Source organism: Carcharhinus amblyrhynchos, chromosome 6 (genome assembly GCF_965287045.1).
Source record: "Carcharhinus amblyrhynchos chromosome 6, sCarAmb.v2.hapA, whole genome shotgun sequence".
NCBI classification, from domain to species: Eukaryota; Metazoa; Chordata; class Chondrichthyes; order Carcharhiniformes; family Carcharhinidae; genus Carcharhinus; species Carcharhinus amblyrhynchos.
The window spans coordinates 118,541,966-118,569,690 of record NC_137329.1 but is presented as its reverse complement, the minus strand read 5'-3'; the positions used below and the strand labels follow the sequence as shown (position 1 = coordinate 118,569,690).

Here is a 27,725-nt window from a genome sequence, read left to right as displayed (position 1 = left end):
GGTGGATTGGCTGCTGCTGAGGCCATTTTCTAAATTATATTTTTTAGAGGTAAATACAGCAACTCGAGAAGCAAGGTTCCCTCCACGTGGTGTACAAGGCGGGAAAAGTGATGTGTAGCCTGCCGGCCGCACTTCCGCCGAATTTCTTTTCCTGCCGAACTTTTAGAACACTCCGGAAAACAAACCCCGGAAGCAGGTCCCACGATGTCATGATGGAGGGGTGGACTCTGAATGAGGTTATGGAGCGGGGCTGGTGGGGTGATCAACACTCCTGGTATCCACTCCTGGTATTCTGTAAATTTCAATACGATCCTCCCCTCATCCGTCTAAACTCTATCGCGCACAGACCCAGAGCCCTCAAATGTCCCTCATACGTCATGGGGAATGGTCAACACCAGTGGTTAGCACTGCTACCTCACAGCGCTCTGGACCCTGGGTTCGATTCCCGGCTGGGGTCATTGTCTGTGCGGAATATGCACGTTCCCCCCATGTCTGCATGGGTTTCCTCCTGGTGCTCCAGTTTCTTCCCACAGTCCGAAAGACGTGCTGGTTGGCCACGTTGGCCATGCTCATTCTCCTCAGTGTACCCGAACAGGTGCTGGAGTGTGGCGACAAGGAAATTTTCTCAGTAATTTCATTGCAGTGTTAACACAACTCTAATAAATACACTGAGGGACTCACCTCCTACTGAAGAAATTCTCCTTCATCTTGGTTCTAAAGGGTTGTCGCTTTATTCTGAGACTGTGCCCACAGATCCTAGTCTCTCCTACCAATGAAAACATCTTCCCTATCCACTCCTGGTATCCTGTAAATTTCAATAAGATCCTCCCCTCATCCGTCTAAACTCTATCGCGCACAGACCCAGAGCCCTCAAATGTCCCTCATACGTCAAGCTTCTCACTCCCAGGATCATTCTGGTGAACCTCCTCTGCACCCTCTCCAAGGTCAGCACGTCCTCCCTTAGTTACGGGGCCCAAAATTCCTCGCAATATTCCAACTGTGGGCAGTTTTCAGCCCTGTACCAAGGGGCTGAATGGCCTCCTCCTGTTCCCACGCTCCTTCCTGAGGAATATTCCTCTTAATTGACCAGCCTGTTTCTCGCACGCAGGGAGAACGCAGCAGAATCCGGGGAGCCGTATTCCACCCGGAAGCATCCGGCCTCCTTCCCGACCTCCGCCTTGAAGAATTTGAAACTGTCAGATCAACGCAGCGCAGAGCGCTCCGTATCCGCGCCTCCGAACGGCCGCCCGCTGCCAGAACCCCCGAAGGAAAGTTCGGCAACCGTGCCAGCACCGAGAGCTCCTCCTTACAGCTCAGTGTCCACGGAACAGTTAGCAGGAAGTCCTTACAGCTGGCACAGGAAAGCTAAGGAACATCGATCGGATGCAAGCGACACCACACCAGAGCCAGACAAGAGGATAACCAGACAACACAAGCAACAGAAGTCCGAGCTTCACCTCTACATCATCTCTATGTCCTCGCTGATCTTCCTCCATTTAAAAAGTGCGTGGAACAATTATATGATTGTAAGTACAGGGGAGGCTCTGGTATTTTGCTGCCTTAATTCATCTTCATCTTCATTAATGCTTCGTTTCTTTTAATGTACGCCACAGCGGTCGACACTAATGCAGGATCCAGCGTATGCAAGAATAAATGCAACATTATCTCCGGCTCGAGGGCCCAAATCGCACAGGTAACTCCTGCTGTTTTTGGTTTGATTTTATTATTGTCAGGTGTATTAACATACAGTGAAAACTATTGTTTCTTGCGCGCTATACAGAGGAAACATACCGTTCATAGAGAAGGAAATGAGAGAGTGCAGAATGTAGAGTTAATCATAGCTCGGGTGTGGAGAAAGATCAACTTAATGCAAGGTAGATCCATTCAAAAGTCTGATGGCAGTGGGGAAGAAGCTGTTCTTGAATTGGTTGGTGTGTGATCTCAGACTTTTGTATCTTTTTCCTGATGGAAGAAGGTGGAAGAGAGAATGTGAGGGGTTCTTAATTACACTGGCTGCTTTGCCAAGATAGTGGGAAGTGTAGACAGAGTCAATGGATAGGAGGCTGGTTTGTGTGATGTATTGGGCTACATTCATAACCTTTTGTAGTTCCTTGCGGTCTTGGGCAGAGCAGGAGCCCATACCAAGCTGTGATACAACCAGAAAGAATGCTTTCTATGGTACATCTATAAATGTTAGTGAGAGTCGTAGTTGACAGGCCAAATTTCCTTTGTCTTCTGAGAAAGTAAAGGCGTTGGTGGGCTTTCTTAACTATAGTGTCAGTATGGGGGGGACCAGGACAGGTTGTTGGTGATCTGAACACCTAAAAACTTGAAGCTCTCAACCCTTTCTGTTTCATCCCCATTGATGTTGTGAACAGCTGTGGTCCCCTTATTAAAAAGAAAGATATTCTGGCATTGGAGGCAGCCTACGGAAGGTTCACCAGGTTGATCCCAGGTTTTCATACATGGAAAGGATGAGTAGGTTGGGCCTGTACTGATTGGAGATTAGAAGAATGAGAGGTGACCTTATTGAGACATATCGGATTTTCAGGGACTTCACAGGGTCGATGCTGAGAGGCTGTTTCCCCTTGTGGGAGAGTCTAGGACCCTGAGGGCAGAATCTTAACAAAGGGATCATCCATTTACGACAGAGATGAGGAGGGATTTCCTCTCTGAGGATAGTCAATCTGTGGAATTCCTTGCGGTAGAGAGCGGCGGAGGTGATAGTGGATGCCTTGGTGGTTATTTTCCAGACGTCGCTGGATTCCGGGGAAGTGCCGGATGATTGGAAAACGGCTAATGTTACGCCGTTGTTTAAGAAGGGTGCCAGGCAAAAGGCAGGGAATTATAGGCCTGTTAGTTTAACGTCTGTGGTAGGTAAAATGTTAGAATCCGTCATTAAGGAGGAAATAGCGAGGCATCTTGAAGGGAATTGCTTGATGGAGCAGACGCAGCACGGTTTCATTAAAGGGAAGTCGTGTCTGACAAATTTACTGGAGTTCTATGAGGATGTGTCTAGGGCGGTGGATAGAGGAGTGCCGGTGGATGTGGTGTTTCTAGATTTTCAGAAGGCGTTTGACAAAGTACCTCACAAGAGGTTATTGCAGAAGGTCGGGGGACATGGAGTTGGGGGTAGGGTGTTAGCGTGGATAGAGGATTGGTTGTCAAATAGGAGGCAGAGAGTGGGGGTCAACGGGTGCTATTCGGATTGGCGGATGGTGACGAGTGGAGTGCCCCAGGGGTCGGTGCTGGGGCCTCAGCTTTTTACCATTTATATAGATGATCTGGAGGAGGGAACCGAGTGTAGGGTGTCGAAATTTGCTGATGACACCAAGATTGGGGGAACGGCAAATTGTGCGGAGGGTGTGGAGAGTCTGCAGAAGGATCTAGATAGGCTGGGCGAATGGGCCAGGAAATGGCAAATGGAATTTAATGTTGGCAAGTGTGAGGTGGTCCACTTTGGTAGGAAGAATGGTAGGAAGGACTATTACTTACGGGGTGAAAAACTGCAGCAGGCGACGGTGCAGAGGGACCTCGGGGTCCTTGTGCATGAGTCGCAAAAACCCAGCTTGCAGGTGCAGCAGGTGGTCAGGAAGGCGAATGGGATGCTGGCCTTCATAGCGAGGGGGATTGAATATAAAAGTAGGGAGGTCTTGCTGCAGCTGTATAGGGCATTGGTGAGGCCGCAGCTGGAGTACTGTGTGCAGTTTTGGGCGCCGCACCTGCGCAAAGATATTTTGGCCTTGGAGGGAGTGCAGAGGAGGTTTACTAGGCTGATACCGGAGTTGAGGGGGTTGAGCTATGAGGAGAGGCTGAATAAACTAGGCTTGTACTCGTTAGAGTTTAGAAGAATGAGGGGAGATCTTATTGAGACGTATAAGATGATGAATGGGATGGATAGGATAGAGGTGGAGAGACTCTTCCCGCTCAAAAAAGACAGTAGGACTAGGGGGCACAGCCTCAAGATAAAAGGGGGGGCGGTTTAGAACGGAGTTGAGGAGGAACTTCTTCACTCAAAGGGTGGTGAATCTCTGGAATTCTCTGCCCGTTGAAGTGGTGGAGGCTGCCTTGCTAAATATTTTTAAGACGCGGGTTGATGGGTTTTTGATAGGAGAGGGGATTAAGGGTTATGGGGAGAGGGCGGGAAAGTGGAACTGAGCCACGACAGATCAGCCATGATCTTATTGAATGGCGGGGCAGGCTCGAAGGGCCAGATGGCCTACTGCTGCTCCTATTTCTTATGTTCTTATGTAGAGGCTGGGTCATTAAGTATGTTCAAGGTTGCGATGGACATCAGTAAGGGAATCGAGGGTTATGGGGATAAGGTGAGAAAGTGGAGTTAAGAATGGCCATATCGGAATGACAGGGCAGACTCAATGGGCTGAATGGCCTCTGTCTGCTAAATCATAGAATCCCTACTTTGCAGGAGGAGGCCATTCTGCCCGTCAAATCTGCACTGACCACAATCCCGTCCAAACCCGATTGTGATAAGCCCTCATATTTATCCTGCTCGTCCCCCTGAAACTAGGATTAATTTAGCATGGCCAGTCAACCTAACCTGCTCGTCTTTGGACAGTGGGAGGGAACTGGAGGAAACCCACGCAGACACGGGGAGAATGTGCTGACTCTGCACAGACAGTGACCCAGACCGGGAATCAAGCCCGGTTAGGCACTGCTGTGAGGCAGCAATGCCTAGTCACTGTGCCCCTAGTCTTAGTCACATTGCCTAAACACACTAATGTATCTGATGTAATCCGTAGTGACGTTGATTTTGAGAGTTTTCCTGAATAATTTCAATCACCATTACTTAAAATATAAATAAAAAGTTTCAAATCTGAATTTTAAATCATATGCTAAAATAATTCACACAGTGTGACACCTGCTATAGAAATGTCACACACTGGAGAAAAATAAGGTTTACAGATCATCATAGAAACCCTACAGTGCAGAAAGAGGCCATTCGGCCCATTGAGTCTGCACCCACCACCATCCCACCCGGGCCCTACCCCCATATCCCGACATATTTACCCGCTAATCCTTCTAATCTATGCATCTCAGGATTCTAAGGGCAATTTTTTAGCATAGCCAATCAGCCTAACCCGCACATCTTTGGACTGTGGGAGGAAACTGGTGCGCCTGGAGGAAACCCAAGCAGACATGGGGAGAATGTGCAAACTCCACACAGACAGTGACCCAAGCTGGGAATCGAACCCAGGTCCCTGGAGCTGTGAAGTAGCAGCGCTAACCACTGTGCTACCGTGTCATGCCTAATTTAATCTTTCAGGGATTCCCAAGGGATCTTCAGACCTCAGTTATTCATTTAACCAAAACTGTGTATTTTTGGGGGAAATAAGAATATTCAAATATGGGTAACATGGTGGTTAGCACTGCTGCCTCACAGAGCCAGGGACCCAAGTTCAATTCCCGGCTTGGGTCACTGTCTGAGCAGAGTCTGCATGTTCTCCTGTGTCTGTGTGGGTTTCCTCCGGGTGCTCTGGTTTCCTCCCACAGTCTGAAAGACGTGCTGGTTAGGTGCATCGGCCATGCTAAATTCTCCTTCAGTGTACCCAAACAGGCGCCGGAGTGTGGCGACTAGGGGGATTGTCATAATAACTTAATTGCAGTGTTAATTTCCTATTTCCTATTTCTTAATGTCAGCCTACTTGTGACTAATAAATAAACTTCTTAACTTTTTCAAATTAGGAGCAGAAATAGGCCATTCATTTAGGGGAGCTGATGGCCTAGTGGTATTATTGCTAGACTATTAATCCAGAAACTCAGCTAATGTTCTGGGGATCCTGGGTTCGAATCCCATCACGGCAGATGGTGGAATTTGAATTCAGTTTAAAAAATAATCTGGAATTAAGAATCTACTGATGACCATGAAACAATTGTCGATTGTCAGAAAAACCCATCTGGTTCACTGATGTGCTTTAGGGAAAGAAATCTGCCATCCTTACCCGGTCTGGCCTACCTGTGACTCCAGAGCCACAGCAATGTGGTTGACACTCAACTGGCCTCAGGCAACCGGGGATGGGCAATAAATGCTGACCCAGCCAGCGATACCCATGTCCCACAAATGTATAAAAAAAAGTAATTGAGTTCCTTGAGCCTACAGTGCCATTCAATAAGATCAGGGCTGGTCTGAATGTGGCCTCAACTCCATATTGCATCTACCCGCCCCCACCCCCGCCAGAACCTTTGACTCCTTGTCAATCAAGAATCTGCTTTGCAAATACTCTTTGACGCTGCCTCCAAAACTCTCTGAGGAGAGAGTTCCGAACGGTCACGATCCTCTGAGAGATAAATAATTCTCCCCCTCTTCTCTGCCTGAACTTGGAGATCCCTTATTTTTAAACCGTGTCCCCTAGTTCTAGCCTCTCCCACAAAGAGAAACATCCTCTCAGCATCCGCCCTGTCAGGTCCCCTCAGGATCTTATTTGTTTCAATAAGATCATCTCTCATTCTTCTAAACTCCAATGGATACCTAGAAACATAGAGGATAGGAGGAGGAGGAGGCCATTTGGCCCTTCCGGCCTGCGTCACCATTCATCACGATCATGGCTGATCATCCAATCAAAGGCTTGCTTTCTCCCCATAATCTTTGATCCCATTCGCCCCAAGTGCTATATCTATCCGCCTCTTGAATACATTCAACGTTTTGGCATCAACTACTTCCTGTGGTAATGAATTCCACAGGCTCACCAGTCTTTGGGTGAAGAAATGTCTTCTCGTCCCCATCCTAAATGGTCTACTCTGAATCCTTGGACTGTGATCCCTGGTTCTGGACACTCCCACCATCGAGAACATCCTCCCTGCATCTACCCTGTCTAGTCCCGTTAGAATTATATAAGTTTCTATGAGATTCCACCCTCGTACATCTGAACTCCAGCAAAAACAATCCTAACCTAGTCAATCTTGCCTCATATTTCAGTCCCGCCATCCCTGGAATCAGCCTGGGAAACCTTCGCTGCACTCCCTCGAGTGCAAGAACATCCTTGCTCAGAAAAGGAGACTAAAACTGCACACAATACTCTGAGCGTGGCCTCACCAAGGCCCTGTATAATTACAACAACACATCCCTGTTCATGTACTTCAAACATCTCGCGATGAAGGCCAACATGACATACAGTACCAATCTTTCCTCATTAAGCAACCTTCCCCTCCCAGGAATTAGTTGAGTGAATCTTTCTTGTGCAGTTTCTCATGCATTTATATCCCTTCCTTAAATGAGGGCGGCACAGTGGTTAGCACTGCTGCCTCACAACACCAGGGACTGGGGTTCAATTCTGGCCTCGGGTGACCATCTGCGTAGAGTTTGCACATTCTCCCCGTGTCTGCATGGGTTTCCTCCAGGTGCTCTGGTTTCCTCCCACAGCCCAAAGATGTGCAGTTTAGGTTGACTGACCATGCTAAATTGTCCCTCAATGTTACAGAGACTAGCAGAGTGGATATGTGGGGTTATGGGGATAGGGGCCTGGGTGGGATTGTTGTCGGTGAAAACTTGATGGGCTGAATGGCCTCCTTCTCCTTTGTAGGATTCTACGATTGAAAACAGTGCCTGATATTTTGGATATAGATTTATACATAAATGCCTGACATTTTCCATTGAATTCCTTATTGGCGGATTATAACTCTGCCACAAAAATGGAAAATGCTGGAAAATCTCAGCAGGTCTGACAGCATCCGTGGGGAGAGAATAGAGCCAACGTTTTGAGTCTGGATGACCCTTTGTCAGAGCTCTATTCCCTCTCTGCAGAGGCTGTCACACCTGCGGAGATTTTCCAGCATTTTCAGTTCTTGTTTCGGATTCCAGCATCCGCAGTAGTTTGCTTTTGTTTTTCTTCTCATCCGCGGCTCCCTTGATGATGATGCGCTCCCTGTGTTAGCCTGTTAAGTTGACTGGATTTGACAGGGCGTTGACAGCTTTCTGTGCACTCTCTCTGATGAGCTCGATCTGTCTTGTGCCAGCTCAGAGGAAACGAATAAGCTTTTCAACCAGCTGACTGCGGAGTTACTGCACAGCAATAATCTCCTGGAGCGCAGCATCTGTCTGGTCCAGGAGCTGAAGACAGCAGCACGCAGGAATTTCACTATTAAAAAACTCTTCTGGAAGGTAAGACTTTTCTGTCATCCCCTCAGCTTTCCTTCACAACAGCTGTATTTGTAAAGTACCCAGTGCCTTTTTGTTTTAGTGTCATTCGACAAGAGGACAGCACTGGTACAAATTTTAAAATGCTTTTCTTTTATTGAACAAGAACTTAAAAGAATTATAGAATCCATCGAATCCCTACAGAGCAGAAGGAGGCCATTCAGCCCATCGAGTCTGCACCGACCACAATCCCACCTAGGCCCTATTCCCCTAACCTCATGCATTTGCTCTAGTTAGTCCCCCCTGACACCAAGGGGCAATTTAGCCATGGCCAATCCACCTAACCCGCACATCTTTGGACTATGGGAGGAAACCGGAGCACCCGGAGGAAACCCACGCAGACACGGGGGAGAACGTGCAAACTCCACACAGACGGTGACCCAAGCCGAGAATCGAACACGGGTCGCCTGGCGATGAGAGGTAGCAGTGCTAATCAGACAGAAGCAAAAAAAAAAGCAAACTTGGAGACTAGTTTCTCAGCCAGTCCCTCTACAGCGGAATTTAAGAAGTGAACTGAACTCGAACAAATACACCAAAATCAAAAATATATTTCAGTTCTTAGCTCGTTATTGGGAGTGTTTCTCACGTGCTGTCTCCAACCCTTATCTCATTATTAGCAGGCTCCATCGAGATGAGCAATCCTCACAGCTGCTGTTATGGGAAACTGTTGTTTGCCTGTATTGTGTACCCTTCAGGAATGCAGCCATTTTTTAGCTAACCCATCATGCCTTCTGATTCTACATGTAGTCAAGTTAGCTACAATTGTTCAGCCTAACCCCTACAGCCTTGCAGTTAAATGTAATTGTGCCTCGGCAGAAAGACCTTAAAATGAAGCCTTTGTGTAGACTGAAGCATACACAGGATCCCTCATTCAGCTGGACGGCTGGTTTGTGATGCAGAGCGACACCAACAGCGTGGGTTCGATTCCCAAACCTGCTGAGGTTATTCGTGAAGGCTCTGCCTTCTCAATCTTACCCCGTGCCTGAGGTGTGATGATCCTCTGGTTAGATCACCACCAGTCAGTGTATGGTTATCTGGGACTATGGTGAATTTGTCTTACCTTTTACTTATGTATTTTTAACAGCCCTCTCATGTTGCCCTGCCCCCTTTAGAGACTTCTGAGACCGCCCCCCCCCCCCCCCCCCCCAACCAAGATTCTTGGGGCGGGATCTCGTGGCTGCACTCACCCCAAGGGTCAGAAAATCTCTCCCCAGGTCAATGGACCTCTCCGTGGTCTGAAGGAAACCAGCGATGATTCTTAAAAATACAATCTTATAACCCATTCTGCCTTTTAAATCCTCAGGATTTCCCTCTGCATTTTGGAGCCTGCGACTTAGCTGGTGCAGGTCGTTACTGCCTCCTCGAGAAAGAATGCGCGTTTATTTAGTGTCTGCCCTGACCTGTGTATGAGCCAAAGCCTACAGCTAGTTGTTGCTGTAATGTAGGAAGTGCAGGAACCAATTTGCGTGCAGCAAGCTCCCACAAACACCAATGTGAGGATGAAAAGATCATCTTTATAAAAGTGGTCTTGATTGAGGGCTTGGTCAGGACTCCAGGGGTAACTCCCTGACCCTTCTTCAAGATCTCTCCATGAGATCTTTTATACCTGCCTCAGAAAGCAGACTGGATCACCGTTTTAGTGGCCAGAATTTTCAGGATGGCGAGCGCCCGGCACCTATCACCATGAGAGATTTCACCCTTTCCACAGTTCTTCCTCATCATCGGTATATACTTTTGCTGAGCGCCGTGAAAAAGCACCTTGAAAGTTCTCTGTTTCTCAATTATCCCAGTATCAAGTTTTTGCTCCCAGTCTACCTTAGCCAACTCAAAGAACAAAGAAAATGACAGCGCAGGAACAGGCCCTTCGGCCCTCCAAGTCTGCACTGACCATGCTGTCCAACTGAACCAAAGCCCCCTACCCTTCCGGGGACCATATCCCTCTATTCCCATCCTATTCATGGATTTGTCCAGACGCCCCTTCAAAAGTTACTATCGTATCTACTTCCACCACCACCCTTGGCAGCGAGTTCCAGGCACCCACCACCCTCTGTGTAAAAAAAAAACTTGCCTCGTACTCCTCCCTCATTCCGTTGTAGTCTCCTTTGACACTGATATTGGATTTTACCTCCATCTGTATTTTAAATTCTAGACACTGTGACCGCCTCTTTTGAGAGGATCCCTAACTGTAAGGTCATCAATTATTCCTGTCTCATTACAGAGGACCAGATCAGGCTGATTTTTAATAGTCAGGGAATCAAGGGTTACGGGGATAAGGCTGGAAAGTGTGAGGTTGTCCACTTTGGTAGGAATAATAGTAGGAAGGACCTCTACTTACGTGGCGAAAAGCTGCAGCATGCTACGGTGCAGAGGGACCTGGGGGTCCTTGTGCATGAGTCGCAAAAACCCAGCTTGCAGGTGCAGCAGGTGGTCAGGAAGGCGAATGGGATGCTGGCCTTCATAGAGAGGGGGATTGAATATATAAGTAGGGAGGTCTTGCTGCAACTGTACAGGGCATTGGTGAGGCCGCAGCTGGAGTACTGTGTGCAGTTTTGGGTGCCGCACTTACGCAAGGATATTTTGGCCTTGGAGGGAGTGCAGAGGAGGTTCACTAGGCTGATACCGGAGTTGAGGGGGTTGAGCTATGAGGAGAGGCTGAATAGACTGGGCTTGTACTCGTTAGAGTTTAGAAGAATGAGAGGAGATCTCATTGAGACGTATAAGATGATGAATGGGATGGATAGGATAGAGGTGGAGAGGTTCTTCCCACTCAGAAAGGATAGCAGGACTAGAGGGCACAGCCTCCAGATAAGGGGGGGTGCAGTTTAGAACAGAGTTGAGGAGGAACTTCTTCACTCAAAGGGTGGTGAATCTCTGGAATTCTCTGCCCATTGAAGTGGTGGAGGCTGCCTCGCTAAATATTTTTAAGACGCGGGTTGATGGGTTATTGATAAGAGAGGGGATTAAGGGTTATGGGGAGAGGGCGGGAAAGTGGAACTGAGCCACGACAGATCAGCCATGATCTTATTGAATGGCGGGGCAGGCTCGAAGGGTTAGATGGCCTACTCCTGCTCCTATTTCTTATATTCTTAAGTGGAGTTGAGGATTATCACATCAGATCAGTCATGCAGACCTGATGGGCCGAATGGCCTATTTCAGCTCTTATGTCTTATGATGTAATGTTGTTGCGGTCCCTTCAGTCCCTGGAGCAGGGCTTGAACCTGTTACCTTCTGACTCTTTGAGACGATCGTTCTGCCAATTGAGGCACAGTTGACTCCCGTGGATAAATAAGAAAGCGTGTTAGCCCCGAAGTATTTTGCATCTTCCTTTTTGTTTGAACGTTAGATTTTCACTAAAAGGCTTTTGTTCTGTTTTGACTTGTCCGCAGTCAAACGACGTGTATCCCTTTCTTATCAGCAAACTTCAGGAGCACTTACCAAAGTCCGAGAACTCCGGCACCCATCAAGACAAGCGCAAACTGGTAAACGACCTACAGTGAGTAACTTGAAGCCAATCCTTTCCTCAAACATAGAACAAAGAACACACAAAGAAAATTACAGCACAGGAACAAGTCCTTTGGACCTCCAAGCTTGCACTGACCACACTGCCCGCCTTAACTAAAACCCCCTACCCTTCCAGGGACCATATCTCTCTATTCCCATCCCATTCATGTACTTGTCAAGACGCCCCTTTAAAATCACTATCGTTTCTGCTTTCACTATCGTTTCTGCTTCCGCTACCACCTCTGGCAGAGAATTCCAGGCACCCATCCATTTGCAACAAATTCTCATTACTCTTTTTCAAATAAAGATGTGTGGGTTAGGTGGATTGGCCATGCTAAATTGCTTCTTAGTGTCCAAAGATGTGCGGGTTAGGTGGATTGGCCATGCTAAGTTGCCTTTTAGTGTTTCAAGATGTGTAGGTTAGGTGGATTGGCCATATTAATTTGCCTCTTAGTGTCCAAAGATGTTCAGGGTAGGTGGATTGGCCATGCTAAATTGCCCCTTAGTGTCCAAAGATGTGCAGGCTGGATGGATTGGCCATGCTGAATTGCCCCTTGGTGTCCAAAGATGTGCAAGTTAGATGGATTGGCCATGCTAAATTGCCCCTTAGTGCCCAAGATATGTAGGTTAGGGGGATTAGCCATGCTAAATTGCCTCTTAGTGTCCCAGGATTTGTAGGTTAGAAGGATTAGCGGAGTAAATTTGTGGCGTTATGGAGATAGGGGGAGGGTAGGCCTGGGTAAGATGCTTAGTTGGAGATTCGGTGCAGACCCGATGGGCTGAATGGCCTCCTTCTGCATTGTAGGGATTCGGTGATACTATGAAGCCATAGCTCATTATTGAGGGAAGACATAAAGCAACAAGTCTTGCTGTAATAGTACATGGCCCCAGTGAGAGTGTGCTTGGAACGATATGTACCATTTTGTATACGGCAGTGGGTTTTAAACCGATAGGCCAGGCTCCGCACGGTTGCAGATCTCAGAGTGCCTGTGAATAATGTCTTGGGAAAGAATTGGTAATCTGAAATAAACATAGAAAACACTGAAAATACTCGGCAGGTTCTGGCAGCATCAGGGGAGAGAGAAATAGAGTTAACTTCAAGGTTTAACACAGATGTCAGAGGGACGTATTTTACACAGAGGGTGGTGGGGGCCTGGAATGCACTGCCAAGCAAGTTGGTAGAGGCAGACACGCTGGGACCGTTTAAGACTTATCTGGATAGTCACATGAACAGACTGGGAATAGAGGGATACAAGTGAATGGTCTAGTTGGACCAATGAGCGGTGCAGGCTTGGAGGGCCTGTTTCATGTGCTGCATTGTTCTTTGTTATTGTTTCATCAGAAATAAGAGAGGTAACAGGTTTACACGTTTCTATAGACAGCGTAGAAACAGAAACAATGTTCCCGATGGTGGGGCATCCAGAACCAGGGGTCGTAGTTAGAGGATAAGGGGGTAAACCTTTTAGAACTGAGGTGGAGATGCCGGCATTGGACTGGGGTGGGCTCAGTAAGAAGACTCTCATCACCAGCTTAAAGTCCAATAGGTTTATTTGGAATTACGAGCTTTCGGAGCGCTGCTCCTTCCTCGGAAGGAGCTCGTGATTCCAAATAAACCTGTTGGACTTTAACCTGGGGCTGTGAGGCTTTTAGGACTGAGGTGAGGAGTTTCTTCACCCAGAGAGTGGTGAATGTGTGGAATTCACTCCCACAGAAAGTAGTTGAGGCCGAAACGTCTGATTTCAAGAAGAAATTAGATAGAGCCCCTGGGCCTAAAGGGATCAAGCGATGTGGGGGCAAGGCAGGGGAACCAGGATATTGAATTCGATGATCAGCCATGAATGGTGGAGCAGGTTTGGAGGGCCGAATGGCCTGCTCCTGCTTCTCGTTTCTATGGACGGGATTTCCTGACTGCGCTCGCTCCGAGACCAGAAAATCCCACCCCAAGGGCAACGGATCTTTCTATGGTTTGCCCCCTTGCCCGCTCCGATTTCCGTAGCGGGCGGAATGGGAAAATCCATCCCGATATTTGTAAAGAAGTACAGAGGCGGGAAATAGGGGAAAAGAACGGAAGGGATAATGGCACAAGGCCAAAGAAAGTGGCAGTGAGAGAAGTAACAAAATGAAGGATGGGTCTAAAGGAGATGGGAATGGGAACATTATTACCGCCATCTGATGTCTGAACCGATGGGGGAAGGGCTGATGAACATGATGTGGTCGGAACGCTGTAAAGTGTCTGGCGGAGAGATTAGGTGCTGTACCTGAATCATTGTGCTGAGCTTCCTCGGAAAAGGGTGAGGACGGAGAGCTCAGAGCGGGAATGGAGCGGAGAACTAGAATGACAAGCGGAGCTGAGGTTCCGAGTCACGTTCGCAGATTGTGCGGAGGTAGTTCCACCAAGGGGACAGGTTCACTGAAATACGATTTCTTCTTGTCTGCTTAGGTTGTGTATCTTGATCGTAGAGACATTAGGCGTCATGTTCAGGGAGACGGAAACAGAACCAACGCGTCTGACCCTTCTCAATGCTAAACGGTATGTTTGACACCAGCGAGTTACACCCAGTGAGAAGAGAGCCGGATTGACAAAAGCCCACATTCGAATGGGTTTCCTATCTGAAATTTATGTCACCTTTAAGTGATGGAAAGCTTCCCACTCCTCTGGATGTGAAGGTTGTGGCGCAGTGGTAATGTTACTGGATAATTAATCCTGAGGCCCAGATTAATGTTCTAGCAACGTGGGTTCAAATCCCACCAGGGGAGCTAAATTTAAATTTTATTCATAAAAATCTGGAATCAAAAGCTAGCGTGGGTAATAGGAAAGATAAGGTAGCCCCAGATGACCATAGGCTGGTGATGATTTGCCCTGAGGGTCACCACACCTCAGGTGAGGGGCAAGGTTGAGAAGGCGGAGTCTTCATGAATAACCTCAACTGGTACGGGAATTAGCTTCCTGTCAGGACTATTTGGGGGTAGGCGTGATTGGGAGCTCGGAACTGGCCAGGGAGTGAGGACATTGGGACTTGTCTGGGAGGCCAGCAATCGGGGGGGGGGGGGGGGGGGTGTAGGGAATGGGGGGTTGGCAAGGGCAGCAATGAGGAGTCGCAGGGCTGGCCGGCGATTAGGAAGCCAGCAATGTAGGGCTACTGTGCATGCATCAATCCCAGCACTGACAGGTCAGCACGTGCACGGTGGCGCACTCCGCACTAAGCTGCTGGCCTCTTGAGCGAGAATAGGCTCCGCTCCTGGATTTTCACCATGAGTCCCACGAGGGCGCTCTGCAGTGCTCAGAGTGTGGGAGATTCAATCTGAAAATTCCGCTGAGAAAAACAGCAGGAGTTACTCCCGTTTTCAGGAGAATTTTTTTGGGAGAATCCCAGCTGATATATTTCTAACTGAGTGCTCTTTTGTTCTCACTTACCAGAGGTATGTCTGTTATGAACTTGCTGAAGATTTTATTGAATGGACTGCAGATTCCCAAATTGCCGGGTATCAATATGCCAACAGCATATGAAATCTCTGCCAACTCTCAAGATCTCGAGGTAAGCCTTAGTGGTTTCTAGCCTTTGAACTCTGCGCTCCTCCAGTGCTGGTCTCTTGTATTGCTTGATTTTAATTGCTCCAACATTGGCCTGGTTTTCAACTAACTAAACCCCTTAAGCTCTGAAATTCAATCTTTAATCCTCTTTTGAAATGCTTCTTAAAACTTATGTCAGGAGGTTTTTGTTTTAATTTATTCATTTGTGGGACACGGGTGTTGCTGACTGGCCAACATTTATTGCCTATCCCTAGTTGCCCGAGGACAGTTGAGAGTCACATTGCTGTGGTTCACATGTAGGCCAGACTGGGTAAAGACGGCAGATTTCCTTCCCTGAAGGACATGAGTGAACCAGATGGGTTTTTCCGACAATCGACAATGATTTCATGGTCATCAGTAGATTCTTAATTCCAGATTTTTTTTTAATGGAATTCAAATTCCCCAATCTGCCGTGACGGGGTTCGAACCTGGATCCCCCAGAACATTAGCTGAGTTTCTGGATTAATAGTCTAGTGATATCACTGGGCCATCGCCTCCCCTTGTGTTGCAGTGGGTAGTGTCCCTGCCTCTGTATCAGAAGCTCTAGGTTCAAGCCCAGGACTTTATGTTATTAAATATTAAACAGGTTGAGTCTCAACTTGTAAATCCTTCCAACGCACACCAATAGCAGGCGGTAAGAGTGGGTGAGAATCCTGCTAAGCCGTGTGATGGAAAGAAATTGGAGTCCCAACCAACACTCTTCGTAGTTCCCGACTGTAAAGGTGGATGTTGCCACAGCGATGGCCGAGTGGTATTACCACAAGGCTATTAATCCAGAAACTCAGCTAAACTTCTGGGGATCTGGATTCGAATCCCACCACGGCAGCTGGTGGAATTTGATAAAAAAATCTGGAATTAAGAATCTACTGATGACCATGAAACCATTGTCAATTGGCAGAAAAGCCCATCTGGTTCACTAATGTCCTCCAAGGAAGGAAACCTGCTGTCCTTACCCAGTGTGGCCTACACGTGACTCCAGAGCCACAGCAATGTGGTTGTCTCTTAAATGCCCTCTGAAATGGCCCAGCAAACCACCAGTTCAAGGGCAACTAGGGATGGGCAATAAATCGTGGCCAGCCAATGATGCCCATTTCCCTCAAATGAATTTAAAAAATGGACCTTTTGGGGCCAGGCCTTGTTGGCTGCATGACTGGTGTGGATCCCAATGGTGACAACAGTTCGGGGGTTCAATACCTGCTCTGGCTGGGATGGATTTGGAACATCTCCTTGCCCTACCTACGGCAGAGGTTGTGATGCCATGGGCCGGGCCTGCCTTTGAGCAGAGAACTGAAGAACAACAACAGGTTTTTTCTTACCCATCGGAGCTAGTGTCTCCTTGCGTGATTCACTGTTAACTTGCCCCTGCCAATTGGGAAGGTGCAATAGAAATGAAAGCGTTTGTTGTTGTTGTTGTTGTTATCGAAAGGGTGGTGTCCAAGGTTCCACTCTTTGTGCCAGTAATCTCACTGGAATCGGGCTGAACACAGCAGGGAGTTTTAAACCTCAGCGAGTTACGTGCCAAACTACACGTGAGAGTTTCCTCCACCCTAGACGCTGGTGCAGGAATGCTTCACCCAAATCAGGCTCCATTCCCAGGTCATCATTGAGAGATTCCGCCCGAGGTGCAGGTTTGATGGCTAGGCCAGTTTACTAGGCCCATGGACACTCATTGGCACATTCCAGAAGTTTCCACACATCAACAATTTCAATTTACAAAGAAACTCCCCTAGTGTATAGAGATGGATGTTGGAAAAAGGGGGGTTTGGGGGGAGTTGTCTTCTGAGTCACTAAATAATTTTGCAATCAGGTTACAGACAAGTGAAGGGCTCTTATTGTTGTTAATAATTTATAGCTGCACGGTGGGAGGGGTAAACCCATTCTCGGCTGTATTAATAAAATTACACCAGGTTACCGCTCCCAAATACACCGGGCGGGATTTTACAACCTCCCTCAAGTGAGACCAGAACTTCCCGCCCGAGGTCAATGGTCATTTCCGTTGTCCGGCCCTCGCCCACTCCGATTCTGAGGTGGGCGGTGCAGCTCCCACACTCAAATCATACCTTTTCAAAGGGGAAAAAGAAACAGTTTTTCGCTGCCTGATTGCGTTGGGTCACCGATTGTGATTATTTTTTATCACGAATGTTTCCCGTAACCCAACCAGCACAGCGTTTTAATTACTTGCAGAGGGCAATGGTTTTAACATACTTAATAAGTTGGAACATAAGAACTAGGAGCAGGAGTCGGCCATCTGGCCCCTCGAGCCATTCAATAAGATCATGGCTGATCTTTTTGTGGACTCAGCTCCACTTACCCACCAGCTCATCGTAACCCTTAACCCCTTTACTGTTCAAAAATGTATCTATCCTTGCCTTTAAAAACATTCAATGAGGTAGCCTCAACTGCTTCACTGGGCAGGGAATTCCACAGATTCACAACCCTTTGTGTGAAGAAGTTCCTCCACGACTCAGTCCCAAATCTGCCCCCCCTTTATTTTGGGGCCATGCCCCCTGGCTCTAGTTCCAAGATCAGTTTGGCCGGAGGGCGGGAGCAGTTAAAGGTGTGATTGTGTACGTGCAGACAGGAGTGATGGCCCCAGGGTGGGGTGATGCTCTACGGTTAGATTGCCGAGCTGCTTATGATGGAACTTAACAGTATCCTGGGCCTTCACAGTTACAGAGACTACTGCTGGAGTACAGTGACGCAGTGACAGCCGTTGTGTATGAAACGTTCCTCATAACTCACCAGGTGAGTGTGTGACGTCAGACTATCCATAAGGCCATACGATACAGCGGCAGGATTAGGCCTTTCGGCCCATCGAGTCTGTTCCACCATTCAGTCATGGCGGATTTGTTTCTCAACCCCATTCCCCCACCATTTTTCCCCCAACAAGGAACAAAGAAAAGTACAGCACAGGATCAGACCCTTTGGTCCTCCAAGCCCATAATGCCCTAACCAAACTATAAAAAACCACCTGCCCTTACTCAGTCCGTATCCCTCTATTCCCTCCCTAGTCATGTACCCATCCAGGTGCCTCTTAAATGCTGCTAATGTGCCTGCTTCCATCACCACCTCTGGCAGCGCGTTCCAGGCACCCACCACTCTCTGCATGAAAAACATCACCTGCAAATCTCCCTTAAATTCCCCTCTCTCACCTTGAACCTGTGCCCCCTTGTAATTATCACTTTCACTCTGGGGGGGGAAAAAGCCTCTGACTATCCACCCTGTCTCAGCCTCTCCATAGTTTTGTAGGCCTCTATTAGGTCTCCCCTCAGCCTCTGTCTTTGACCCCTTTGCCAATCAAAAACCTATCCGTCTCTGCCTAAATACATGCAATGACCTGTTCTGAATTCCACAGATTCACCATTCTTTGGTTGAAGAAATTCCTCCTCATCTTGATTCTAATAAGTTGTCTCTTTGCTCTGAGGCTGTGCCCTCGGATTCTAGTCTCTCCGACTAATGGAAACATCTTCCCCACATCCACTCTATCCTGACCTTTCAGCATTGTGTAAGTTTCAGTGAGATACCCCCCCCCACCATCCTCCTAAAATCCATTGAGTACAGACCCAGAGTCCTCAAATGCTCCTCATACGTCAAGCCTTTCATTCCCGGGATTATTCTCATGACCTATCGAAGCTGTGTATCTCCAGTGATATTCATTATCTCAGCCTCTCACTTTACCATCTGTATATCTATGATGTGAATGCACACACATGTATCTATGATATGTATACACACGCAAACGTATATGTATACAACACACGCATCTATGAAATGTATAAGGACACATGTTTCTATTATATGAATACGCACAAACATATTTGTATCTATAATATGTAGACGCACACACATGTTTCTATACACGTACATGCAGACATGTGTATATATGATATATGTGTGTGGGCCTTTAGTTTCAGCTCCTGTTGAGTTTTTTCCTGCTCACTTACATTTCTGCACAAAATGTCCTTTTACCTTCAATCCTGCTCCATATTCAGAAAGCAAACTAATTCCAAAGCTTGACTTCTCCGCTTAATGTAAGGGCATAAAGCCAGAATACTCACGTCAGTTGCTGTGGCAACCTGGGCAATAATATCTGTTACTAGGAGAGATGTAACAGACCCTCTACTCTCAGAAGTCTTTATCCTCTGGACAGCTATTTGATCTGTCGCATTTGGAAAGAATTAGAATCAGATTTAATTGTAGGAAAATAGTGATCCGTTGCTGTTAAAATTGGCTAAAAGACACAAAGTAACAACTGTTTTGTTTCCAAAACGAAAGGATTTTGTTTCAAACTTATTTATGATTTGTTGTAATTCAACATTGGCGAACAGCAAATAACTTTTATTAAAGCTGAAACTGTTACATGCAGCAGTTCAACTCCATCTGTAATACTTTAGCTTGGATCAGTCTGGATCGAGCCAGCTGACAATTGAAGCAAGGATGTCTGTTAGTGGAAAGATGTTGAAGTTACTTGCCAAGTCCTGACCTGAATGCCAAGTAGAGTGTGTCTCCGTGTTCTTCTTCATTCCAGTGGGACAGGCTTGAGGGCTGACTGGCCTACTCCTGTTCCTCTGTTCCAGTGTCAGGGCGGCCAAGGTGGGGTGAGTGTGATTTTTGGAGCTTTTATGATTTTTACCACAACCCTAATCCCCACTCCCTGCCCCTCCCCCACAGACCTTGACGTTGGCTGCCCATCATGTCAATCATCGCGGTGTCCCCGCCTTCTCATGGACACTGGGACTGGGATTCCCTGACCCCGCCCCTGGCTGGGATTCTCCAGTCCTGCTACTGGGATTCTCCAGCTTTGTCTGCAGCTGGGATTCTCCAGTCCCACTGCTGGGATTCTCTGACCTCTTCCGTGGCTGGGATTTTCAGTCCTGCTACTGGGATTCTCCAGTCCCACTGCTGGGATTCTCTGACCTTATCCGCGGCTGGGATTCTCAGTCCTGCTACTAGGATTCTCCAGTTCCGCTGCTGGAATTCTCTGACCTCATCTGTGGCTGGGATTCTCCAGTCCTGCTGCTGGGATTCTCCGGTCCCGCGGCTGAGATTCTCCCACCTCACCTGTGGCTGGGATTTTCCAGTCCCGCTGCTGCGAACGGAAACTTGACTCAGTGCCAGCTGCGTTGGCCGTGCTAAATTCTCCCTCAGCATACCCGAAGAGGAGTGTGGCGACTGGCGGATTTTCACAGTAACTTCATTGCAGTGTTAATGTAAGCCTATTTGGAACACTAATAAATAAGCCCTAAATACTGGCCCAGCCAGCAGTGGCCACACTCCGTAAAATGAACAAAACAAATGAAATTATGTTTCTATGAAAAAGGAACATTTTTCTAGTAACTACAGGAAATGCTGGAAAGCCTGAGCCTGTTCCTGATGCTTAACGATCTCCAGAGTGTGAAGATATAGTTTGTAGATCAGATTGTGGGGTTTGTATGAGTTACTCCTCTACGCAAATGGCCAATAATTGTTGGTTATCTTTACAACAGCTGATGAGGGAGATGCTTGATTGTTGGCTGAACAGTCACTGGGGAAGGGACACCGGTTTAAAGTGATTGGCGACAGAACAGGAGGTGACTCAAGGGGAAACTACTTATCCTGAATGTGTCGGCAGGATTTGGAATGCAGGGTGGGGGACACAGATTCAGCAGAAGCTTCAGGATGGGAGTCGGTTGTATTCTTGTGTGAGGAGAGATTGACTAGGTTAGGGTTGTTTGTGCTGGAGTTTGGACAAATGAGGGGGGGGGTATGTCATAGGGACTTATAAAATTCTAACAGGACTAGACAGGGAGGATGTTCCCGATGGTGGGAGTGTCCAGAACCAGGAGTCGCAGTCTAAGGATTCGGGATCGACAATTTAGGATGGCAATGAGGAGACGTTTCTTCACCCAAAGAGCGGTGAGCCTGTGGAATTCATTACCACAGGAAGTAGCTGATGCCAAAACATTGAATGTATTCAAGAGGTGGCTCAATGTAGGTTGTGGGGAGAAAGCAGGATTAGGCTATTGAGTTGGACGATTGGCCATGATTGTGATGAATGGCGGAGCAGGCTTAAGGGACAAAATGGCCGCCTCCTGCTCTTCTATGTTTGAACGAGAAAACATGGAGAATGTGAATTGTGAAGCTGATGCTGAGAGACTTCGGAGGGACATTGACAAGTTGGCCAAATGGGCAGATACCTGACATGAATTTCAATGCAGTGAAATGTGAGGTGATGTGTTCTGGAGCAAGAAACATGGGGAGACAATACAGTCTCAATGGTACAACTGTGAGGGGAGTACAGGAGCAGAGGGATCTGGGGATTCAAGTGCATCATTCTCTGAAGGCAGCCACGCAAGTTGAAACAGTTGTTGAGAAGGGTTATTGGGTTTATAAATTGAGGCTTGGAGTATAAAAGCAAAGAAGTGATGCTACACCTCTACAAATCATTGGTCTGACCATATCTGGAGTATTGTGTTTAGTTCTGGACACTTTATTTAAGGAAGGATATTAAAGGCCCAGACAGAGAATGCAAAGGAGATTTGCTAGAATGAGACCAGGAATGAGGAATTTTTGACACAAGGGAAGATGAGAGAAATTATTCTCCTTGGAACAGAGGAGATTAAGAGGTGACATTGAGGTGGTCAAAATGATGAACAATTTTGACTATTGAGAAGGGGTATGTCAGTGACTAGGGAATCACAATTTCAAGATGGTCAGCGAGAGAGCTCGGAGTGACCTGAGGAGAAACTTCTTTACTCAGAGTTGTTGGGATTTGGAATGTGTTGCCTGGGAGATTCCATCAGAGGTTTCAAAAGAGAGCTGGACGCATATTTGAAAGTGTTTAATTTAGAGGATTACAAAAGTAGGGCTGGGATTAGCTCTTTTGGGAGCCCGTGCAGACACAATGGGCTGAATGGTGTCATGTGTTGTTAAATTCTATGATTCCATAAAATAAAATACAGGAAGATGGGGAAAGAGAGGGACACTAAATAGACTGGTCTTCCAAAGAGCTCGCACAGATTCAGAGGGCAGAATGGCCTCCTTCTGTGTTGACCTGTTTCACAATTCTATAAAAGCACAATGAAGTCCCACTGATGGGCAGATTCTAGGTTGGTTTGTTCTCTTGGTTTGAGTGGGCTTCTATCATGGCAACAGTCAGCACCACGTTTAGCCTTGGGCTGGCAATAGGAGAACGGGTAAGGTTCCCTCTTCGTCTGCTGGTCTTTGTATGCTGTCCCGTAACTTGTGCTGGTACAGATCATACACAACAAGTAATGAGTTGGACCAGATACTGAACAGGAGCCAACACCCCTCAGGAGAAAGGGGAAAGAAAATGGACAAGATCATAACTTTTGTTTCTCAATCTCAATCGTAATGCATTTTGGAACAGGTTTAACTCCACTCTCTTAACTTTCCCTTTGCAGGGAAACTGGGGGTTGACTTCGGGGAACTTGATGACAGTCGGATGGTTGATGGCTGCTCTACAGAAACTTCCCTCCATGGTAAGCATTGCTGGGTGTTTGTTATAAGCTCCAGGGACACTAATCCCTCCCAGGTGGTTTGAGTGAAAGAGCACACAACACTCTATTGGCAATGGATGTTCCGAACATGATACAAACAAAATGCTTGAGTTAGTGGATTGGTAAGAGAAATTATAGGAACTGCAACATGTCTGATTTTTGGAAGAGATTCTGGCCTGTTCCGTAAATGATATCTGCATCATTTTCAAAAATAATAAAGCTCAGGAAATTAAATCTGGGGACCTTACCTTGAGGCTATAATGTTTTTGAGAAAATGTGGATTCATCATAGTAAGACATAGTCAGAGAGATATTTTGACATAAGCAAACTATCTTTATTTCCCAAAGTTTCCCTGTTGTACTCCAAGATCTTCCATCTCATAGGCTCCCTCGTACACGCTTATGCACTCCCCGTGCACTCAAGCTCCTCATACACATTCTTCCCCACAGCCTTCCTCCACAAAGCAATGGAGATCAATAAACGTTAGACCCAAGTACATTTAACATGTTCTCGGCAGGAGCAGCAGACAATCAAAGACTAAGGGAGTGCTGACCCTTGTGCCTAGAATACTGGGAGGTGGTGGCATAATGTTATTGTCACTGGCCTAGTAATCCAGAGACCCAGAGCAATGGGTTCAAAATCCCACCAATGTAGATGGTGAAATCTGAATTCAGTTCAAATCTGGAATTAAAAGTCTAATGGTAACGCCAGGTTAAAGTCCAATAGGTTTATTTGGAATCACAAGCTTTCCAAAGGAAAAGCTTGTGATTCCAAATAAACCTGTTGGACTTTAGCTTGATGTTGTGAGACTTCTTATTGTGGCCATCCCAGTCCAACGTTGGCATCGCCACCTCACGTCTAATAATGACCATGAAACCATTGTTGATAGTCATAAAAACCCATCCTGTTCATAAACATCCTTTAGGGAAGGAAATCTGCCATCCTTACCTGGTTTGGCCTACATGTGATCTCCAGCTCCCACAGTGCCTGTTAGTCACAGATATCTCTCTTTATAAGTACTCTAAGTACTTCATTAAACAGTGTCCTTTACCTGTGTAACTGCACAATATAGTTAACGTGCCATTAACAACACACTCCCTCCTGTTCCAGAAAGAATTTTTAAGTGTAAGTTTATTTATTAGTGTCACAAATAGGCTTACATTTAACACTGTAATGAAGTTACTGTGAAAATCCCCCTAGTCGCCACACTCCAGCACCTGTTAGGGTACACTGAGGGAGAATTTAGCACGGCCAATGCCTCTAATCTGTACATCTTTCGGATTGTGGGACGAAACTAGAGCACCTAGAGGAAAAGTTCAAAGTTTATTTACTTGTCACAAGTAAGGCTATGTTAACACTGCAATGAAGTTACTGTGAAATTCCCCTCGTCACCACACTCCTGCACCTATTTGGATCAATGCACCCTAACCAACACATTTTTCAGACTATGGGAGGAAACTGGAGCACCTGGAGGAAACCCACACAGACACAAGGAGAATGTGCAAATTCCACACAGACAGTGACCCAAGCCAGGTCCCTGGCACTGTGAGGCAGCAGTGCTAACCAATCTGCTAAGCAACTTTAGAGATAATTCTTGAAACATTACTAATAATGTATATATTTGTGATAATGTGTATATATTGTAATTATGCACATATTGTTATAATGGTTATTTCCACATGTATATTTCTGCTGTGTATATACTTCTATTGTAATATATTTCTATTGTAACAAATCCATTTCTAGAGCGTATATGTTTCTGTTCCAGTTGCTTTTCATTGACCACATGGTGAAACACATCATTAAGATGGTGCTGCCCCCAGTGTACATCATGAGTCCCACTCAGGCCTTGCTCCTTTTCCAACAATTCTACATCCTCAACACCTGCATCCAGTATAGCAGCAACTTGGTGGAACACATCCGGAATAAATACAGTGAGGAGTTCAGGTAAGGGAAGGACCCAACTCGTCTCTCCACTCAGCACATCCTCAATGGGGCTGCAATTCCTTGTTGGACGTGCTATTGGGAGTTTGCGATTGCCAACAAAACCTGGAGTTGCACTTCTCAAAACCACACCCTCTTATTAATGGGCCTTTCATTCAGAAACAGCCTTCATAGAATCCCTACAGTGATGAAGGAGGCCACTCGGCCCATCAAGTGCGCACCATATTGGGGCAGCACAGGGGCGCAGTGGTTAGCGCTGTTGACTCACATCTCCCGGGACACGGGTTTGATTCCGGCCTTACTGTCTGTGTGGAGTCTGCACATTCTCCCTGTGTCTGCATGGGTTTCCTCCAGGTGCTCTGGTTTCCTCCCACAGCCCAAAGATGTGGGGGTTAGGTTGATTGGCCATGCTAAATTCTAATGTCAGGGGATTAGCGGAGTAAATATGTGGGGTTACGGGATTAGGGCCTTGGTGGGATTGTGGTCAGTGCAGACTCAATGGGCCGAATGGTCTCCTTCAGCACTGTGAGGATTTTATGATTCTATCACCAACAATCCCAATCCCACCCAGGCCCTTCCTCCATTGTCCCACTTACGTACCCTTCAAATTCCCTTGATATTAAGGAACAATTAAATATAGCCAATCAACGTAACCCACACATTATTGGAGGGTGGGAGGGAACTGGAGCACCCGGAGGAAACCCACGCAGACGCGAGGAGAATGTGCAAACTCCGCACAGACAGTGACCCAAGGCCAGGAATCGAACCCAGGTCCCTGGCACTGTGCCGCCGCGGCGCCCCATGAAGCCAACCTGTTGTTTGCCTGATTCAGGCACGGCACAGATCCCCAGTAGCGAACCGGGCTGCACCACAGTCCCAATGTCAGGGGTCTCCTCTGTAAAGCCCACAGACTCTGTGGGCAGCCGTATCCAAGTGCTGTCCCTTCAGCGACAGTTGCAAACAAGCTGCATTTTATATAACACAGTGCAAAACATTCCAAGGCGTGCTGCCAAACAGAATCCGACACTGAGTCAAATAGAGAGAGTCAGACAGTTGACCAAAATCTTGGGCTGGGATTTTCCACTCCCGCTTTTGTCTGGCGGGTTCGGCAACAGGAACGGAAAATCCCGCAAGGTGTCCAGATTCCGTCTGGCGCCGAATGTAAACTTGTGACATGATTGTCCCTTCCCCCTGCCAAACCAGTCTCCCATCCATTGACCCTGTCTACACTTCCCGCTGCCTCGGCAACGCAGCCAGCATAATTAAGAACCCCAGGCACCCCGGACATTCTCTCTTCCACCTTCTTCCATTGGGAAAAAAGATACAAGGGTCTGAGGTCACGTACCAACCGACTGAAGAACAGCTTCTTCCCTGCTGCCATCAGACTTTTGAATGGATCTAAGCGATCTTTCTCTACACTCTAGCTACGACTGTAACACTACATTGTGCACTCTCTCATTTCCTTCTCTATGAATGGTATGCTTTGTCTGTATAGTGCTCAAGAAACAATACTTTTCACTGTCTACTAATACATGTGACAATAATAAATCAAATCAGTGACGTAGCGTATTTCCCAATGTTGATACATCTGCATATCAGGCCTCTGAATGGCCACACAGTTAGAGGTGTATAAGGGATATGGATAGAGGATTGAGGACACAGCCGCATGGGGCACCAGTGCTGAGGATGGTCACGGAGGAGGTGGTGTTGGACGCTGCTCCTAAATCAGGTGAGTCGCCTGATGAAGGAGCAGCGCTCCGAAAGCTTTGTGATCCCAAATAAACCTGTTGGAGTTTCATCTGTTGCTGTGAGACTTCTTACTGGGAAAATGTTGCCCTTGGTCAGAGAGATGGATTTTAAGGAAGGAGTGGGGTGGGGGGTGGGGTGGGGTGGGGTGGGAGGGGGTGGGTGTTTGAAGCTTAGGGAGGGGCTCGAGATGAGGCAGCTGAACGGACGGTCTCCAGTAGCGGCGAGCTAAGGAAATCGGGCCAGAGGCCAGAATTGGGAGAAATTTAATATAATATCCAAATCAGGATGGCGTGTGATCGGGAAATCAAGGGAATGATGTTGGGATTGTAATGTTTTACTGATTTGTTTCTTTCTCTTTGCGTGCTTGTTGTAGGTATTACATCCAGAGTGCCACAGTGGAAGCAATGCTCCCAGACCATTACGCTGTTACCCAGCCCACTATCTGCCTTGTCTGCCAAGTGCTGAGCTCCATCCTCCACAAGCTGGTCTGAGCATCCGTAAGGATTAAGCCGGCATTCGTAATGAGCGCTGGATCCTAATGAAGCAGCTGTCAGTGTAAAAAGTAGCAATATTTTCGCAGGTACTGCGAATGCGACTGGATTTATTGAAGCCGATAAGGGTTTTTCAATCCCATCCGTAGATTGAGAGTTCTTTGTTAAACTGTTCTTTGAAACGTTGAATTATAAAGAAGACTAATTTATGAAATGATAAAACCTGTGATATCGTTGTTGTTGGCTGGGTGGGGAGGGGAAAATGCAAAAATCAAACTTCATCTAATAGTTAGGGACAACTCACAAAGTGCTACGTATTTTTACACTAAACGTAATATACATTGGTATTTTTAAAACTCAAAACCTTTTGGACATCCTGCAAGATTAAGCATAAAATAAGAGGCTTATTTTTGTGTTTTTTAAAAAAAACTCATGCAGTTTATCAAGTAGTGATGAGAAGGAAGATGGTTTGCCACGATAAATGTTCTCAACGTGAGAAAGGGGGCATTTTGTGAGCTTGTTCGACAAATCCCGTTATGGCAGTGAGTGAGATCTTTTGAATAGATTTATATATACCTAATCAGCATCACGCCATAGCTTCCCGAGGGGGGGATGGAGGGAATGGGGGATAAGGTGGGGCTGTGTCCTGGGGGCTGTTCCTCCCCCTGCCGGCATGACTCCATGCCGATGGGAATCAGTGCTGTTCTCCAGGAGTCAAGACTTATCATGGCGAAGCTCTAACTTTAAGGCTTTGTTCTGGAATCCCCTATCAGATGACTTATTTCCTACGCCACCAAACCCTTTAATCATTTAGACCT

General features: G+C 47.0%; 1 protein-coding gene across 1 annotated transcript in view; it reads left to right on the top strand.

Moving 5' to 3' along the window:
- Window positions 1-27,458, top strand: part of c6h12orf56 (chromosome 6 C12orf56 homolog) — a 57,381-nt gene extending 29,923 nt beyond the window's left edge. Inside the window, exons 4-13 of the mRNA XM_080191752.1 lie at window positions 1,109-1,526; window positions 1,614-1,693; window positions 7,972-8,116; window positions 11,539-11,645; window positions 14,094-14,183; window positions 15,072-15,189; window positions 17,895-17,969; window positions 22,628-22,705; window positions 24,492-24,670; window positions 26,790-27,458. Coding sequence (XP_080047878.1) covers window positions 1,109-1,526; window positions 1,614-1,693; window positions 7,972-8,116; window positions 11,539-11,645; window positions 14,094-14,183; window positions 15,072-15,189; window positions 17,895-17,969; window positions 22,628-22,705; window positions 24,492-24,670; window positions 26,790-26,907 — 1,408 coding nt within the window. The 3' untranslated portion in view covers window positions 26,908-27,458. The remainder of the gene's footprint in view (window positions 1-1,108; window positions 1,527-1,613; window positions 1,694-7,971; window positions 8,117-11,538; window positions 11,646-14,093; window positions 14,184-15,071; window positions 15,190-17,894; window positions 17,970-22,627; window positions 22,706-24,491; window positions 24,671-26,789) is intronic.
- The last annotated feature ends 267 nt before the right edge of the window (window positions 27,459-27,725 follow it).